The 19,211-nt window shown below is 43.7% G+C and overlaps 1 protein-coding gene across 5 annotated transcripts in view; it reads right to left on the bottom strand.

The window, feature by feature from the left end:
- Positions 1–258: 258 nt before the first annotated feature.
- Positions 259–19,211, bottom strand: part of BMAL1 (basic helix-loop-helix ARNT like 1) — a 47,988-nt gene continuing 29,035 nt past the window's right edge. For 3 of the 5 annotated variants that reach the window (XM_066320570.1, XM_066320569.1, XM_066320572.1), the window contains 15 exons: positions 18,372–18,410; positions 17,989–18,030; positions 17,290–17,447; positions 15,784–15,863; positions 14,696–14,788; positions 13,567–13,684; positions 11,415–11,564; positions 9,512–9,758; positions 6,328–6,434; positions 5,825–5,975; positions 5,154–5,242; positions 4,220–4,328; positions 2,450–2,543; positions 1,354–1,456; positions 259–962 (listed from right to left, as the gene is read on the bottom strand). In XM_066320570.1, the coding sequence (XP_066176667.1) occupies positions 802–962; positions 1,354–1,456; positions 2,450–2,543; positions 4,220–4,328; positions 5,154–5,242; positions 5,825–5,975; positions 6,328–6,434; positions 9,512–9,758; positions 11,415–11,564; positions 13,567–13,684; positions 14,696–14,788; positions 15,784–15,863; positions 17,290–17,447; positions 17,989–18,030; positions 18,372–18,410 (1,741 nt within the window). In that variant the 3' untranslated portion in view covers positions 259–801. The remainder of the gene's footprint in view (positions 963–1,353; positions 1,457–2,449; positions 2,544–4,219; positions 4,329–5,153; positions 5,243–5,824; positions 5,976–6,327; positions 6,435–9,511; positions 9,759–11,414; positions 11,565–13,566; positions 13,685–14,695; positions 14,789–15,783; positions 15,864–17,289; positions 17,448–17,988; positions 18,031–18,371; positions 18,411–19,211) is intronic. The other 2 variants (XM_066320571.1, XM_066320573.1) reach the window with 1 other exon arrangement.

Below are 19,211 nucleotides of genomic sequence, written 5' to 3'. Positions count from 1 at the left end.
TTTGCAAGTAGTTGCTTTTCTTTCCTCAGGAGAAGAATGGTCAATATTAAGTGAAAAACAGGTATTTCTTAAAGATAATCAGCCTGTTTCAGGGCACCTGCCTGTTTGTGCTTTTCTCAGGACAAACCTGGATCTAGGAGTAAGAAACAGTAGCTTCTCTGGGAATTTACTGGCAGGACAAAGTCGTGTAAGTGTAGGTAAGGCACTGGCTTTCCTCCCTTTTCCCCCAAGGCTAAAGAAATGATAAATACCAAGTGCTTCTAGCATGCACCTTCAGCAGGGTTTTATCAAATTTATTTATCAAAGTAAATGCTCCATCTTAGAACAAGGGAAACATTTATTTTAAAAATATTTAACTGTCTAATACATTACACTTTAACAATATTTATAGTAAAGGATTCTTACAAGAAAGAATAAACAGCTTTATGGTACAATTAGTATAAGAAATATCCACATGGGGACTGTTTTGCAGTGTAAAAACACACCATACATCTGAAATGGTCATTTGCATATAAAAGCTACCACTGATGCCAGTGAGTTGCACAGTGATTAAAAAAAAAAAAAATTTTCAAACGACAGAATCCAAAATATACAAGTATTGCAAGCTATACACAGCTAACCAAATCAACACAGAACACTGTAGCAGGTTATTCCACTTTGTCTGAAGTTACACATGGTAGGATGAGTTGCGTTCTGACACAGCTTTTATGAAGTTCCCACATAAAAGCCTCTCAGTCCCACGAGTTTCACAGGCTGCGGAGCTCCACCAGTAAATGCACTTGGCTGTCGGGGCTGGGTGATTTACAAGGGCCAGGGCAGGTCGCTGAAGTCCACGGGCCCGCCCAGCCCGGCGTCGGCCTCCAGCAGGCTCATGATGACGGCCATGGCCGCCTCGTCGTTGCTGGGGCTGCTGGAGCCCTGCTCCGTGTCGATCATGTCCATGCCGATGTGGGAGTTCTCCCCTGCAGGGAACACAGCCAGCGCCTCACTGGGGCCGCTCCCCTCGGGGCTCTGGTGCCAGGGACACCCCTGGGCGGCGTCCTCAGCAATGCCACCACGCCCTTGGGACAGGGACAACCCACCCCAGTGCCAGACTGCAAACACGACCCTGCAGCAGCTCAGCTACTTCACACTGACTCAGCAAGAGAAAAGAGCTTCCAAGCACTTTTTTCCAAGCCAGTGTAAAGTGAGGCTATGAAATAGGCTGCCAGGTACCTCTTTGGGCACACAGAGTGCTTGGTTGTGGGCTTTGTGCCTCAGCTGGAGCCTGGTATAAGCAAGTTACTGCTAAAACCACCCCTCTTCTTGCAGTGTTCATGTGAGTTTAGGGTGTTCATGTGTGATCTCACTTACCCAGGATAGAGGAGTTGTCGGAATACGGGTACCCGGAATTATCCTGGATTTGCCCAGACAGCAGCCCAGCTGAAGAAATGTCTGGAGTGCCACCATTCAAGATCTTGAAAGACAAAACAGAAGCTCAATGCACCGTTTCATGCTGCTTTAAAGTCTTAAACTGTCCTATACTGGAATTTTTCATATAGGGTAGATGGACTTCCCAAAATAACAATCTCCTAAACGAGGAGAAATAGCAAGGGGGTGCTGAAAACACCCAACCCTCCACCTGCATTTTCCTTTATGCCATGCCAGCAGCCCCTATTCTGTGGACATGCTGAATACTGTAGGGCAGAAGAAGAAAGAATAACTATTACTAGAACTGTAACTCTGTTCCAACTTAGGAGTTTTATTTCAAGAACAAAGAGAGCTGGGAATAAACAGAAACATTTACTGTCTGTTCCAGTTCAAGCAATTCTTACAAGCAAGTCATCATTTCTGAGAAAAAAAAAGGTTAAGTAGGTCTGAAGCAGTGCATAAGGATCTGGATAAGTGTTCTTGCTTTGGATAAAACTTCCACAAGCATTTAGAGATTGCTGGAAGCAGCCAGGACAAGTGTTCAGGTGGCTCAATGCGGTTAATGGCACCTGAGTGCTACTCAAGCAATCTCAGAGCAAGGCAGGTACACGGTGTTGACTTAAAAATAACCTCCCAGTGCCCAGGCGAGCACGGAATTGTCCTGGGTTGTGCTACAGCAGCAGAGGAACACTGGTGGGATTCACTGGGCACAGCTGGTGCTCCCGTGCCAGCACTTCCAGCGTTCACCAGCACGGGGTGCCAGAGAGTTTTTGGCGGGTGGAGAGAGATGAGAGCTGTTCCCTGCAGCTCTGCTGAAAACATCCATCCTAAAGGGCAGGTGAGTGTCAAATGGTGCTGGTGTTTGGGAGCTGCTGCTCGCTGCCCTTCAGGCAGGGCTGGACAGGGGCTGTGACCACCGCAGTGCTTTGGCTCGGTCCCTTTTCCAGCCCAGCACAGTTTTCCCTGGGGTTGTTCCCTGAGCGCAAATCCCAGGTGTCCTGCCCTGGCTGCCCCCAGACTGGGGGAAGCTCGTTCTCACCTTCTTCCCTCCTGGCGAGGATGTGTCGGGCGGGGGCGTGCTGGTGATGTTCAGGGGACTCGAGCCACAGCTGGAAGGTGACGAGCCTCTTATCCTAAAACATGCATGAAACGGGGCATGGATTTACAAGCGACTCAGAGACCTGGAGTTTTAAATGCTGACTTCAGGAGCAGGTGCCATAGGGTGCTAAAAGCATGAGCTTCCTTTTTGTAATCTCCCTTTTTCAGCGTACCTCACAGCAGCAGGAGCAGCAGTGCTGTTATTTGCAGCCAGACCAACAGGCCTGTGTAAATCCAGTCTGCCTGGTCTGCAAGCTTTACCTCCTCCCTCTTTTTTCCCTGGACAGCCTTCACAGGTCCTGGCTGCTAAGGAAAGCCTCATTTTTGAGTATTTTACTTCAATTTCCACCAGCTCAGAGTTCCAGCTGCCTCAGTCACAGTCACCCAGACTCCTTCAGTGAGCTCCTGCTACAGAAGTCCACTGGACACTGGATTGTTTGTAACTGCTCAAAGCCACATTGTTCACTTCCATTTTCCACAGCCTGATCAAACATCGTTAATAATGAATAATGTATTGACTGTAGAACCAACAAATCTCCAGACTAAAGGGAGGAGGGGTGGTTACAGAGAAAAGCAATGGAAATGGGAATCTTCTCCTTGGCAGAGATTCCCTGGGAAAGCTGAACAGAAGGCAGCTTTGGAAAATAGTAACAGCTGCTGAAAAAGGACTGGAACTAACCCAGGGTCCGAACTGCAATGCAAACATGGGTGGTAATTGCACTACTACACTCACTTGGGCTAATTAAATGTTTTACACCTACTAAAAGGGATGGTTAAGCTTCAAAGGATTGGCTCAGCCATGTTTTTCCTCTTTTCCTCTTTGCCATTTTCCCTATTCCTGCAGAGAGGAATGAAGCCTTAGGGATAGGTCTGCTGCTGCCTTAAGTGAGGATGGAGGGAGTCTCCTGCTGCAGCAGGAATAAAACTATGGGAAACAGACTGAATGTGTTCCTGGACTGCAGCTCAGTCTGGTTCAATTGCTACCACTAAACACCTGCTGGGTGAGACCCCTTTTACAGGAAAGAGAACACAGTTCCCAAGGGGAAATCCGTGAAGAACAGGGATTTTTAGCCAAGAGAAATGAAGTGGTACCCGCTGAAAGCAGCTGCTCAAACAGCAGCTGTGCATCCCCTTAGTGAGCCTGTGCTTGACCCAGCCCCACATCCTGACTGCCATGGAAAGGCCCCAGCATTGTGTCCTTGATCCAGGAGCTGCAGGGGAACTGCACGAGCTCATCATGCACATCTAACAGCTCCAAAAGCATCTGAGTGAATGGATTGCACAAAAACAAACATTGCTGTTCTGGCACACAGTCAACAGCTTTGGCATTTGGAGGTCGTGCCACTCACAGCCTCAAGTCACTGGGAAAAGAACAGTCTGGAATGGATTTGTTTCTAGGTAGCTGCTCTTTTTAACTCCTGTTTCTGGTAAACAGGCCATCATCATCACCATTGGAAAAAAAAAAAAAAAAAAAAAGAAAAAAGCCAGTATCAGTCTTTTGCAACAGGAAGCTGGAAGGCTGTAACTTCATGCTTTCCCTGTAGGGGCTGCCTGCCTCAGGGATGCTGAACAGGAATCTGTAGCTGTCTGAGAAATCCAGTTGGATCATTCTTTATTCAGCTTGAATAAATTGTTCTTTCAGGGGAAATTAAGGAAGTATAACTACTCTTCAAGAGCAGTAATAAAACAACTTCACATCATTTTCTCTCACCTGTGAATCTCCATGATTTCTTCTGCAATCATCCTCCCTATTTTACCTGCCCCAGCTCTTGTTCCACCTGGAATTCCAGGCACAGTAGGATGGGTCCTTTTGGGGCCACCTGAAATGAGAAGAAATTTTCAGGTCAGAAAAAAAGCTTGCACACCTTCTCCACAGGGCAACTGTGCTTCAGATTTGAGCAGCTGCAGGACCTTCTGAACTGGATTTATTGACACTCCCACCCACTGCTGAGTGCCTTCAAATGGATGAAAAGCTCTGGCTTGCACTGAGCTGTGCTGGGTCTCAGATGTCCCTCTGTGCCAGCAGGGACAGAATTGACCCCACCTCTTTTAGAACCTGGCTGTTCTCTTTCAGGATGGAGCATCTGGTGCTGCCTCTTGTCCAGAGCTGCTACAGAATGGCCTTGTCAGACCTGCCCTACTCTGTGCCCAAACAGGCTCTTCCCCAAACATGTCTGTTCTTTGCTTTGTGTGAAGAACTTGCCAGTGCATATTCCATTCAATATAAATACTGGGATATTATAAATACCTGATGACTGCAAATTAAGCCCCTGTAGGTAACTGCAGGAGTCTAAACGTGGAGGGAAAAGCGAGGTCTGACCAGTTAGGAGCTGCTACAGCAATGTGATTTCACACTTGCACAGCACTTGGGAGGTTGTCAGGAGGGAGCCTGATATACTCCAAGCAGAGAAAAACCCACATTGAGAGGGCAGGAAAGGCCTCAACATAGCTCATCCAGACTGGATAACTGCCTGCTTGTGGAAATGCACATTGAACAACAGCAACCCTCAGCAGGTGTGGCTCAGACCCAAAGCTAAACCTTATTTTCCTTAGGCTGTTAACAAATCTCAGTGCAGAAGGGCAGCGAGTGTGTGCAGGCAGGAGGAGCTGCTGCCAAGGCCCAGTGCCCTGAGCACAGGAGTTACCTTCCCCAGCCTGGAGCACGCTGTCCATGCTGTGTGGGGACGCTGCCAGCTGGGGAAAGGCCGTGTCCCCGCTGTCCAGGACCGTGGTGCTGCAGAGTGCAAGGATTACAAAAGTCAGTGAGAGAAAACCCCGACAGGTAGAAAACCCTACCAGTAATTCAAACCCAAGTTGTGCAGCCAGAGTTTCAGCTTATGGAATGCTTCAGGGTTTTTCAGCAGCGTGTGAGTCAGTGTCACCCCTGTGACTGACACCAGGCTGGATAAACAACAGGAATCAACCACCCTGTTCCACCTCAAAGTGGGCAGTGCACGACCCCAACAGCTTCTCTCAGCACAGAACTCCTCTACAGCAATTATTCTGCTGAGAAGTCACCTCAGAAGAAAGGAAAAGGGGGGGGGGAATACCTGCCAAAGCAAAGAAACACCCCTTAAGATCCTACAAAGACTGAATCCCAGCTTTTCCCAAAGAAAGAAAATATTTCTATTTTCTGCAAGCTTTAACAACCAGAAATTAAATTACTGCAGTTGTTAAACTAACCCCCCTCTCCCTGGGGTGGTATCTGGAGAAGACACCTATTGTCATGCAGGAGGGGTGCACACACTGAGGTCAAACCTCACATGAGGAAAGGGCAAAGCAAGGGGCATTTCCATGCTGAGGGAAAAGCACTTACGAAACCACTGTGTTTGTGGAGACAATGTATTCTACTTCTTTGGTCCAAGGGTTCATGAAACTGAACCAGCGACTCCGCAACGTAATAAAAGAGCCATCTTTTATTTTAAACTTGTAGCAGTTAGTTGTAATTTTTTCTCTTGTCTGCAAAACTGAAGACAGGCAGAAAGCAAATCATTTGTGTCAAGCAGGCACCACAACATAAAAAGGGAAAACCCAGTTAAGTCCTCCCCACATCCCTCAAGAAAAATGCTCAGCCCCTCGAATATTGAGCCTCAAATATTCCCTACAAATCCTACATCCTGAACATCAAATATTCCCTACAAATCCATGCAAGCCTAAGATAATCCCAGTGCTTGGCACATACAGCACAATGCTCTTGACTAAAGCATTTGCAAGCAGCAATACCCAAATCTTTTCAAGTCTGTTTGGTTTCCTTAGTACACAACAACTGTTTCCAATGCTTTGAACAAAATTTCTTCCCTGAATTATTAATAACTGTACCTTGTCTGTGACATTCTGCAAGATGTGCTATATCATCTTGATGAAAATATTCATAACACGAAGTACCTAGGAGTTCCTGGGGTAAGTATGCCAGGATGGCTGTTGCCCTGGGGAAGGGAGGGAGAAGAAGAAAATAAAAGAGAAAGAAAAAAAAAATAATCTTTTCAAGTTGAAGTGTTAGTCAGAGATTCCTAAAGCTCACACCGAGGCTGGGCAAGGCTCAAGTAATGCGGAAAGGAATTTTCAGCTTAGAAGGTAAAAAAAAAAAATCCTCAAGAATACTATTTTTAATTCTCAGGTAATTAAAAAAGTAACTAACACCCAGAGCCCTCAGGTATTACTTCCGACCTACCAGCACCAGAGGCGATGTAACACTTTCTAAATAGCTTTGAAGATTTGCTGTAATTTTGGGAATTTAAGCCTGAAAAAAAAGCTGCCTTGTAGCAGCCAAAAGGTAACACAAATCTTTCTGCATCAAGTGCCACTGCAAAACAGACATCAAAAGTTTGGAGAACTCAAGAGTGGGACAGAACAACACCACACCAAACTCAACTTGGATTGTTTACATTTCTTAGAAGAAAATTACTGACAGAGAAGTGACAGTTTCTTGAAGAAACTGAAGTAAGTGTCACAATTCCAATGCAAATTAATCACGAATGACAATAAGGAACAAACCCAAGTAGATCAACATCTCTTCTGCAATCTCAAAAAAGCCCAAATTAAATAGAATAAAATGTAGAAAATGGTACATATTAATAATTATTAATAAGAATAGGAGGAAAAAAGCTGAAGCACAAAATCTGTAGTACTTCAATGCAGGGCATTTTTGTATGTTCACACCAAGGGAATTCAGCACCAGTTGAAGACACCTCAAGTCCTCCTTGACAAGGAGATCGAAGCCCTCAGCCTTGGAGAAGGAAACAAGAATTCAACCTGACTTTTGTCTGCTGAGCCTTATCCCAGGACACTTCAAACTCCAAGAAAACTCATCAAACCGATGTCTAAGAGAATCACAGAACCCAAGCAAAACTAAACCTGTCTTTGAAATGGAAGAGCTGGGAACCAAGTCAAGCTTATTCCAGTATTTTCCCAAGAATTCTAGTAACCAAGGCTTTTAGCAGCACTGCTGTGGTGGGATACCCCACACAGATGGGGAACAACCAGCATGAGCAGGTAATTTGTCAATCCTTCTCTTTTCACAGCAGGATGAATAGGGAAGGAAAATCTGCACCAAATTACAGACCTCAATAGGCTGGGTGAATTCAATATCTGACCACGTTCTATTATGCAAGGAAGGAAATTGTTTGTGTCCTTCTGGAATTTCATCCTGTATTTACTTTTTTCCTCAGCTCGCTTCTCCGACTTAACAAGGCAGCTCTGAATCCTGAAGCTGTATCTGATGACAGCTGCATAGATAATAAACTTAATTTCACTCTCAAATTCACCATGCAGACCAATTAGGAGTCCTGAATAAATAAGAGGAGAGATGATTCTCTTTAAAACTCTGCTTGGTGTAGCTGCCATTTCAACAGAGAATTGTTAAGCAGCTCCCTGGCTGTGGCAGCCCAGCTAATTGGTACCTAATCCATAGCTGTGCTTCTCCAGGGACCATGCAATCCATGAGGACACAAAGGGTCACAGGGAGTTTAGGAAGTGTTTCTTCCCTGACTTCCTTGGACAAATGATAAATGAACAGTGCAGGTCTACATGAACTAAACAACCCGTCTTGGAAATAAATCGTGCTCAACTTTTACAGGTGCCTAAATATTCTCCAGGAGAAGCAAGGATTGTAGGATGTCAACTTCAGGCCTACAGAGGAGGCTTTCTTCTAAAGAAACTCCCTTTCAAAGACCCCTTTGAAGTAGCATAGATATCCCAAGGACTGTGAACAACAGCTGGAAAGCACTTCAGTCAAAGCATATGTGTTTAAATCCAATGGGTCAACGTTTTCTGAGTCACATTATTTTAGAAATGCCTCAAAACTACACATCAGGGGAATATGTTTGGTCTTTTGAAAATAAAACTTGTCTGTAAACAAGTTAGAATGGCATTTTCTGAGCAGCAGAAAGTTACGAATGCTCCCACAGCTCCCAGAGTGAGCACAGCTCCGAGCACTCAGGAGTTGGTATTTTCAAAAGCTTTCTATCAAATTAAAGCAAAAAGCACCCAACCTAGCCAAAACCCACAAACACAACCACCCCAAAACAGATGGGTAATATAAAAAAATTAAAAATACTCTCTGTACTGCACTTCCTCCCATCACTGTCCTCTGCTTCCTCTCAAAGAGCACTAAAGATCAACTGAGTCTCCCCTGAAAGCAATTCCAGCACGCAGATTCTGTCAGAGTCTGGAGTTTGGGCTTTTCTGTGTCTCGAGCAGCTAAGCCAAAGCCACAGGGAACCTGGAACAGCCTCATCTGGGCAGTCTCAGTCCTTCTTGACAAGGAAGGGAACCAAACAACCCCTCTCCAACCCACCCAGTGTAAACTCTCCATTAACATCCTTCAACCTCCTACTTTTCCCTTGATGATCCAGTAATTTTCAAGGAAGATTCAGGTCATATGGGCCTGCCACTGAAGAAAATTCCAGCCGTTTCTTTTGGAAAAGGAAAGAATTAGCCTTTTATAGATAATAAATGGATGTTTGAAAGCAGATACCACAGGGGTACAAGTTCTCAAAGCGTTTCCAAGAGATAACCCTTATGAAAAGCTTTCCTTCTTACAAACACAAAGGGTCACAGAGAGTAGCATTAATCCAGCAGAATGTGTCCTAGTAAACAGTTATATAAGTGTACATGCTAGCAAAGCCTAACCCAGCCTCTGCACTCTTTTAACTGTGTGTGGTGGTTGCAAGAGGTTTCAAGGAACAGAGGCAGCAATTAGGGCCCAGTTCCAAAACATCTTCTTCTGAAGATTACACACATACATAACCCCCCGTGACGAATTGGCAGAAATGATCCTGGCATTATTCTGCCACATTTTTGGAAGTTTGGGGGGGATTTTTTTTTTTTTTTAAAGTTTGATCAGTCACACTGAATAAATGCGTAGCAACAGCTTCGAGCTCCACCTCTAAAGCCAGCCCAGCTTGCAGTAAAAAAAAGCTGAAAAGGGCAGCAATTTCTCTTCCCAGTGGTGCTCACACTGCTGTGTGTGAGGCCGTGGTGGGAGCTGTCAGGGGGATCTCACCTCTGGTCTACAAAGACGAATTTCCCGTCGATGGCGTGCCGGGACACGTATTCCGTGGGCTTGACGCGGATCTCGCCGTTGGCCGGCTGCGGCACCACGTGTGGATGGAGCCTCCCGATGGCCACCAGGCAGCTCAAATTGCAGCCCTCGTTGTCTGGCTCGTTGTCTTCATCCAGGCCCATCTTGGTGGGAGGCCAGCTTTTTAAGTAGCCTGTGCTGTGAATAGTGCAGAAGCTTTTGCGGTCTGCTGCGGGAAGAGAACAAAAAACAAAAAACCAAAAACAAACCAACAAAACCCAAGAAAGCAGTTAGGTCGTGGGATACAGCTTTGGACAATAATGCTTCTTCTCTCTTATGCAGGAAATTTGGGATACCCTTCACTAAGGAGGGGCTGGGGGTGTTCAGCCTGGAGAAAAGGAGGCTCAGGGCAGACCTCATCACTGTCCAGAACTGCCTGACAGGAGGGGGAGCCAGGTGGGGATCAGCCTCTTCTCACAGGGAACAGTGACAGGATGAGAGGACACGGCCTCAGGCTGCATCAGGCCAGGTTCAGGTTGGACATCAGGAGGAATTTCTTCACAGAAAGGATTGTTAAGCATTGGAAGGGGCTGCCCAGGGAGGTGATGGAATCCCTATCCCTGGAGGTGTTCACACAGCACCCAGTGCCCCAGTCTGGTTGACAGGGGGATGTTTGCTCAAAGGCTGGGTCTCCATGATCTTGGAAACCTTTTCCAGCCTTTAATGACTCTGATTCTAAGGGATTTTTCAGCACTCCTGCTGTAATGCAGCTAATCTGAGATAATCCAATAAACAATTTTTCTTGGCAAAACCGCTGTTTATGCTGAAACATCACACAGCTCAGACCAAGGTTGCTTTTGGTAATTTTGAGGAGAAATTGCATCACATTTAAGCAAAGGAGGCAAATAACCCAAAGGGTTGTATGAAGAAATTAGTAGATGAGTAAAAAGATGCCTCTGCCATCTTAACCTAGAAACCCCATGTTTGGCAGAACACACACTATCTGGGGTGTGCAGGGGACAGCTGCACACAGGGGTGATGAAGATTTGCAGTGGCCAGCAGAAGTCAGCATCCAAAAGAATTCCTATTCCTCAGCACTGAGCAGGCCTAAAAACTCCAAGGAAGATGACTTTCATGGGGAGGTGGAGTAAAAGGCTTATACCAACTACACAAACTGGCTTCCTCAGCAGTGTGCAGGAAGCAGGATCCAAGGCTGGAACACACCAAACCTGCCTCTGTTCTCTTGCTGTTACTTTTTCACTTTAACTAAAACCAAATGTATTATTCACAGTACTCAAAGAAGAAACCTTCACATTTGGGCTAAATATATATTCCAACATGCCTAGAAATTAACAGCCTGCAAGGAGAAAATCTTACCAACACTGCTAATGCTATGAGCAAATATTCCAGGTGTAGAAATGCCATGTTTCCAGCACCCAGAATGTACCAAACCCACAGATGAACTTAGAAAAACACTTATTTTTTCAGGTGGATATCCATCCACACCTCACTGGGCAAATATGGAGCAGAGAACAAGGAACAGCTCCCCGTTACTGGAGACATTGGCCAGGTGGTCAAGACTGAATGTGAACTGACCAATGTCTGAGGATGATGCAGTAACCCCCAGAACTGCTGGCACAAACTTCCTGGAAAAGTTTCAAGAAAGCAGAGTGGAGAATTTGGCTTTAAATGCTAATACAGGTGTGTGAGAGATACTGGAGGGGGGCAGGGGGAGCTTGAAGAAGTAACAGACCTAGACACAGCTCAGAATCTTAATAAGAAACATCGATAAACGTAAAAAATTTAACCACTGCAAACGAGCAGTATATATATATAAAAAAAAAAAATATCCTGACAGCCTTGGTAATAAAAGCATGATGGTTACCTTTCTTCTTTGAGCAGGTTGAAGGGAAATCCTTGTCTTCTACTTTGACAGAGGGCCTGTTGCACTTCATCCTGCAGAAGAAGGAGCGCCGCGCTCCGGAGCAGAGGCGCGAGGGCCCGGGCGTGATGTCCGTCTTGACCGGGAGTCCGGCTGCAAGGCAGGGGCAGGGGCAGAGTGAACCACGCCCGTGGCTACCCCATGAACCCCAGCCCACGGTGCTGCAGCCTCACTGCGCCTTGCATCTCCTGGTTTTGAGGTTTTGATGCTTGTGGCTGTGCAGCTGAGCATACCAACACTGCGACTTCTGACTCGGCTCTCTGCTGTTAGAGCACCGAGGAGAGCTCGAGAACACGGGGCTCTGAGGGCAAGGATCAGCAAGAGACTGCACAGATCCACACAAGGCCTGCAATACACACTGCAGTTTCTCTGAACTCATCGAAAATAACCAGAGCAGAATGCCACACACAGTCACTCAGGAGGCTCCTGACCCTTCAGACTGCCACTTTTCTATCACACACCCTCCCAGAAAACACGTGTGCACATAGAGGAGAAAGGCCCCAGTGACACTCCAGGGATAGAAGGACGGAATAAAGGTAGCAGGGACCCACACAGGAACTGCAAATCCCCAAGACCTCCAGTTATGCCTCAAAGACTCTCTTGCCTTGCAGAAGTAAGTGCACATGGGCATGCCCTAGCAACAAATCCTGACCTTTAGCACATTCTCACAGGGGATTTTCTTCTGTGGGAAAACCAACCAAAACACATCCCTCTGATACCACCAGGGCTCTGGGAAGACATGGAATGCTTTTTTCATGGCATGCATCAGGAGGACAGGTATCAGCAAGGCCAGTGCTCCAAGGGCTGTTGGAGGATTTAAATCACACACCAACATTTCCACAGAGTGCCATCCAACCATGTCTGCACAGGCATATGTAAAATCAAGCAGCTGTCAACATGAAGAAAAATGCTCGTGCCTTGTGGCCTTTTAACATAAGGAGGAAGACAGCAATTCCAGTATTTTAGTGGAAAGTGTGCCTCCCTTACAATTCCACTGGAGTGAGGTGATCTCCAGGAGGTCAGGCTGCCCTGCACCACATGCCCTCCAAACTGCTGCACCGTGGTGTGAGTACAAGCTGTGCTGAGTTACTCATGCCAAGACAAAAATAAATACGTGCATACATCCTCATACTCTTCACCAGTATGAGTTCTTGAAATTCTCCCAATCCGTCTATCATAGCAGATGGGAAGACTGTAATTCATAGTATTTATTTTTGCCCTAACTTTGTCAGAGGCATACAGAAAAAAAAAAACAAAACCAAAAAACCAGGAGGCAGCACTGGATATTCATGCTTGACAACCGATGAAACCAGGAGCCAGAAAAAACTTCAGCTGATTCTGCTGAAGCCTCCAGGCTCCCTGCCCTCGAATGATCTCTCTCAGCTTCAGTTTCTGAAGTTGAGCTGGTGGCTTCTGTGAGCTGAGATCCAGGAGATTTCTGCTCCTGACAAGCATGAGACTTAATGACCTGGGAATCTGCAGTTGTAAGATACAACCTTCTACTTAAGCAGTGCAGACTCCTGTTGTGAGAGGGAATTAAACACCCACTCACCCCAAGAGCAGCAGAGATACAGAACTACTTTAAAATACCAGAGTGGAACAGAACTAAGAGAAATGGCAGGAAATGACTCCAAACTTCAAAACCTTCTGAGAGAAAGGCTGGGTCATTGATGGCAGTGGTAGTAAGCAATAAATAAGTAGATATATAAAATGAATCCTCTATCTTGGCTGACAGCTAAGGACTACCTAGATAATACTGAGTGTATTCTGATCATTTAGAATGATGGATTTAGAAGGCTTCATATGCTCTAATGGAAAAAGTTAAAGCTTTGATGCCTGGAAGAGAGAGGACACCTCACAGGTGAAGCCAGTTCCAGTAAGGCCTCTGTGCCACAGTGCATGCCAAACCCAACAGCTTCCAGGTACCTGTTCCACACTGTTTTTTCCCTTTGTTTCTTCCTCTCTTAAAGCTACAACTTCCTTGGCATGAGACAATCCACACAGCATCCCCTCCACATCCCCACTTCTGACATGAGGCAAAGCCCCAGCAGCAGTAACTCCAGATGACATTTTTTCCAAAGGTGGTAACACTCACTTTTTGCATCTATGAGTCTTTCTCGTGGTGCAGTGTCAGAAGAAGAGAGCTGCTCCTTCACTTTGGCAATGTCTTTAGGATGGAGATAATCAAATAAACTTTGACCAATCAAATCATTCTGTAGAGATTGAACATTCAGTCAAAAAGTAAAATAATGGCTCAGTATATTTTCTTCATTTTAGCATCCAGTATGAACAATCCTTTTGCATATAGGTGTAACTAAGGAAATACCAAACATCCAGATCCAGCCTCATTGTAGGGAGTTTGGACTGGATGACCTTTAAAGGGTCCCTTCCAAACAAATTATTTTTTGATTCTATGATTTGATTGAAGGTTTTCTCTGTGTATTGAATTATGACTACATTACACAGCAATTTCTGTCATCATTTCCAGTAAGAGTTTTGTTGAACTGGCATGCTCAATTGCCCCCCACCAAATATTCTGGTTTCTACTCACTCTTACTACTTCTACCATACATTTGAATGAAAAAAAAAGAAACAACAAACCTAATTGCAAATGTTCTCTTTCATTATTTATATATGGATAGGTATTTAATATATACCTAACTAAAGGCTGGCTGAGGAAAACTTTTGAAGCCAATACAGGTTTTAAATTGGATGAGGAGTGCAGATGACAGAAAGAATGAAGATAATTTACACAATACATGGGCCAAGTTAAGCCTTATGTTGAGCATATATTAAAAACCTGGCTTTGGTATAACTGCTTTCCAGTTTCCATCAGTAAGCATGCAAGCAAAAACAGAACAGATAGAGAGAAAGCAAAGTGGAAAAATCCATGTGAAGCTACTGAAAGAACCCCAGACTGATGTTTCAATATTTGCTTACACTCCCAATTAGGTAATGCTTTTGCAAGCCTGAGGGTAAATCCTTGAGAAGAATGCATCAATCAGTGAATTAAATTTAGTTCCTTTTCACCTCCTTGCTTTGAATGGAAACCAGAAACAATCTTCTTACTGACATGGCAGAGAAAAGCTCTTTTGCTCTTTGCAACATCTCTCAGCTTTCAAGACAGACTCTTCTCATACCTACCCCCCCAGATAAAGGCATAACCATCAAAGAGCTCTGAAAAATCTTTTAAGACCTAATGTACTTAAAATGGAAAAGAATACCTGACTGTAGTTGAGGATCTTGAAGACAGATTCTGAAACAAACAGTATCTTTCCTCTGTCACAGCCCACAACAAAAAGAAATCCATCTGCTGCCTAATTGGGGGTGGGGAGGAGGAAAAGTCAAATCCCAAGTTATACATCCTCATTGCATCGTTGTAACCTTTAAAAACACTTCGTGTACAGTAGAATTTCTACACTAGGAGAGGTGTCTTAACATTTAGAGGTAACTGAGTCAACAGGAAAAATGTGAAATTACAATGAGGGGGTTTTTTGCATCTACAAACATTCCTGGTATCATTCTGGGCATTGTGCCCAAAATGTAAAATAACTTTTATGAGAAGAAAGAACCTATGTCTTGTCCAATAATATTATGATTATGTTTAATAATGCCTTCAGATTAAAATGTTATTTTAACTGTACTTAAAAAAGCTCCTTTTTTAGAAACCAACCATAACCTGGATATTTATTTCTGTGCCTGGAGGCAACTAATTCCTATTTGCAAAGTACTGTCTTTCAGTCACACACAAGCTTGCAGGAATAGGCCCCAATTATGCATCTTCAGGGTCACAACGCTGCAGAAATTAAATTCTGCATATGCTGCATCTGGATACTGCAGTGCTTCAACAATTACACAGCCACTAGAAGAGCTTAACTACTGACTGATGAGCTAAGCTCTCCACACTGTAAAAGCAGTATAACAGCAGGTAGCAGAACATACTAAGTCATGTTACATCAGTGACCTCAATAAAAAGGTCTTCATTCTATCACATTAAATCAAGGCAAGGTAACCCAGGGCAGCAGGTCTCCAAAAGAACAATTAACGTGATTTTCAGACATCTGATTTCGGTTTGTACATGTAACAACTGAAGATTCTGATGGTTCCCATCTAAATTCCCTTCTTCATATTAAGAAATGCTAGTCATCATTAAACTCATTGACTCTGTGAAGCAGTCTCCAGATTTCTTAATTATCCTCCATAATCAAAACATTTTTAAGCTGAGATACAAGGCAGAAAAATACCAGTGGTGTGCTTTGGGAGAGCTATAGTCACAGATATTAATATCTCTTAATTAAAAGTTGGAACATACCCTGAGAATAAGATGTTTTAATTCATCATCTGATAGAAAAGCAGGCTTGTAGTTTGCTTCCGTATAAGGGTTTGTAGCACCTAAAGAAAACAAACAAACAATTCCCATATCACCAACATTACACATTTAAATGAGCAATTTTCCCTTGGCTCCTTCTTTGACTGTTGTTCATTGCAGGAATTCTTTAAAATGAACTTTTTTTTGGTTTTGTTTCACTATCAACATGAGCTCCGTTGGTATGAACTTAAAAAAGGATGAAGCTTATTTTTTCTAAGACCCAAGAACCACATTAGGTAGAAATGCAAATTAAATGCCTCTGAGATATAAAAGTATTTCTTGACATATTTTTGAACCCAAAGGCTGTCCTTGATTTTATGCCTAGTCTCAGAATAAGTCTCAGAATAAAAATAAGATATTAAAGAATAAAAACATTGAAACCATTTCTTCTCCTTATAACTCAGTAAAACATGATAAGCTCATGTAAACAAATCATGATTTAAGAATTTACAAATCAACTCTCTCATTCCAAGCTGAAGATAAACCCCAGCATTACAATGACATCGTCTTACAATGCCAAAACCCCAAAATTGGCAATGAATGAGGCAGCTATTTATTAGCGAGTAATTCTTCTCATTCTATTCCCTTCATAAAGGCAGAGCAGAGTCAAATTAGTAACCACTGAAGTGTTATGAAGTATTAACCTCATCAAATGACAGTGGCAAGTGGAAAGTTAAGCCTTCCAAAACCACGAGGTTAAATATGACTGAAGGCGCCAGTTCTGCTAGAAATGAGAACAATCCTCAAGATTTTTTTTACCATTAGCTGCATCCCTTTTTCTTTTTTTCCCTCAGTGGTGCATTTCTTGAAGGCTCAAGCTTTTAACATCAGCACCAATTGTACCCAAGCACTGATTCACTCATATGAAACTTTAGGAACACACAGTGATTTCTCACAACCTCAACTCTCCCAAACCTGTGTGTTTCCCTTCAAGTGCTTGCAACAGAAACTGGTCAAAAAGACCAAAATTGAGTTTTCAAAGTACTCTCTATTCTTTCACACAGAGCTAAAGGTACAAACACAAAACCTTAGAAGTCCTCTGGGAATATCATACCTAAAATCTAACCTCTCTATCCAAAAACTTGGTACATTGTCTGCTTAGAGGAGTGCTCAGTGCTGCACCAGAATTAACTGTGCACTGCCCTCAAGCCCCTTTGTTCCCTCTCCCCACCTGCCCCAGCTGCCTTGGTGATGTGGAATCTGGCAGGAGTGATCAATAGCTCAGATGATGGAACATTACTCTTTTCTCATCCCCAAGTTCCCCCAGTCACATCAGGGTATTTACTGGACCATGAACTAGATAAGCTGTGAATGAGCATGAGATGCTAAGAAAAGGGGAGGTAACTTTCTCCTTTTTTGGCAAAAAAAAAGAAAACAGAGAGGCAGAAAAAGCGTGGCTTTTGTGGAAATGCCACTTGGATTGAACGCCTGCAGCCCCAGGTGACTCACCACGAAGTGTTTTCATGTGCTGGACAGCCATCCTGAGCACGGTGAGCTTGTCCAGCTTGCGGGACATGGCGTTGCAGGTGGGCACCAGCGAGGCCAGCTCGTCGATGAAACTGTTCATCTTATCCCGGCGCCTCTTCTCGATCTGGCTGTGAGCCTCCCTGCACACACACAGAGAGAGAGCAGGGCAGGTGAGCACATGGGACAGTGCCCCAAGGCAGCCTCCTCAGGGGCACTGAGCTGCCATCCCTGTGGAAAGGGCAGCAGACACTCCTCAGATGTGAGATGGTAATTATTTGGGTAGAGAACGGTTGTAAGCAACAGGAAAAGTTGCAGCAGAAAGGTTTGCCAGAAAACACACAACAGCCAGTGCTGGTCAGGCCCCATATTAAAATTCACTGCTAATATTTTCACAACCCACTATGGAGTCTGAAAGAAGAAAGATGAAGAATGTAACACTACCACAAACATACCTGGCTTCAATTTTAACAGCACTGAAGTGACTAAAACCAAGTTAGTCACCAAATTAGTTGTTTCAATCTATGCAAATTTGATGAAAAATGTGAACAGTGCAAAGATATGGAAAAATAAGGAAAGGTCATAGCTAGAAAAAGGTATTTTCAGAAGAAACATACACAAATAATTCATATATGGCAGAAAGCAAGAGACAATTCTTTTAAATACATTTGTTTAGAACATTACCTTGCATTTTTTATCCTGCCTTGTTGGTCTGCATACTCCAATCTGTTGAGAAATGATATCACAAAGTTACAGCATTGAAAGCACTCAATCCAACTCTTTTACTGCATCTCATAGCCTACTGATCCTCATTAAAATCAGGGTTTTTTAGAATTTGAATGTTTATTTAACCTTTCTACAGCAAACATCGTATCTATAACATTGAGACTTAGGGATGGTTTAGCTTGTCTGTTCCATGTTGTTTAAACTAAGATTGTTTAAGATTATTGCTTCATCCCAGCAAAGCAATAAATTTGGCCCACAGTGGCACTGAGAACAGGCATCCACAGTCAGGATCCTGTGTCAGAACTGTGGAACGGAGATTTCAGTGACTGTATCAACAGTACCTTCCATGTTGGTCATCTTTATCTGTATCCATACCTTCCCTGCAGAAACAGAACAAAGCAACACATCACAAATTCAGCAGCACTGGCAGAACTGTTACCCAACTAGAGTCACAATCAAGTATTCCTGCCATCTCTAAATCATAAATACAAAAATAGGAGTATAAAAAACAACAACCTGGAAGGACTGAGGAAGCTGTGTGGTTTTTGTAACATTAAAGCATTTTCTTAAATTAGTTGTGTCTCCTTCAGAACTCACTAAATGGCACAGTTTGATGTGTTTGACAGTAAAACATGCTGCAGTTCAAAGATATCATCTGTTACAAAAATGTTTTTCAGTTAACTAGGAGGGGGGGTGGAAAACCCAACTTTGTGCAGATGCCTGCATGTTCTATAACTCAGTTTGCCTTATAGTAGTTGATTTTGGGGTAGAAAATGGTAATAACCTAAATTACCACACCACTGGAGATGGCCAAATGCAAAGGGAGGATAAAAGTCCATGTGAAGCTACCCAGGCACACTGGAAATTCGTACAACTTTTAATGTCGATACATGGTTTGCTTTTGTTTCAACATGAAGAAAAGAAGTAAAGAGAGAGGAATGAAGAACAGAAATAATCCCCCTCATTACAATTAATATTGTAGCCACATGTGCACAACTAAGCAGAAGAGAGTTTTCATAGCTGGACTCGACAGAAAAAGCTAAATGCCCGTGACTACACATCTTTTTTTAAAGAGATAATTAGGAAGAGAATGTTTTGATTTATGTAAATCTGTACAACTGTGCTTAAGTGGATATTCCTAGGCCTGCTCATTCTGGTTTAACTTTACCTGTGAATTGTAA

The sequence above is a fragment of the Sylvia atricapilla genome, chromosome 6 (assembly GCF_009819655.1).
Source record: "Sylvia atricapilla isolate bSylAtr1 chromosome 6, bSylAtr1.pri, whole genome shotgun sequence".
Lineage (NCBI taxonomy): Eukaryota > Metazoa > Chordata > Aves > Passeriformes > Sylviidae > Sylvia > Sylvia atricapilla.
Note: the sequence above shows the minus strand (reverse complement) of the source record. Positions and strands in the feature narration are given on the sequence as shown.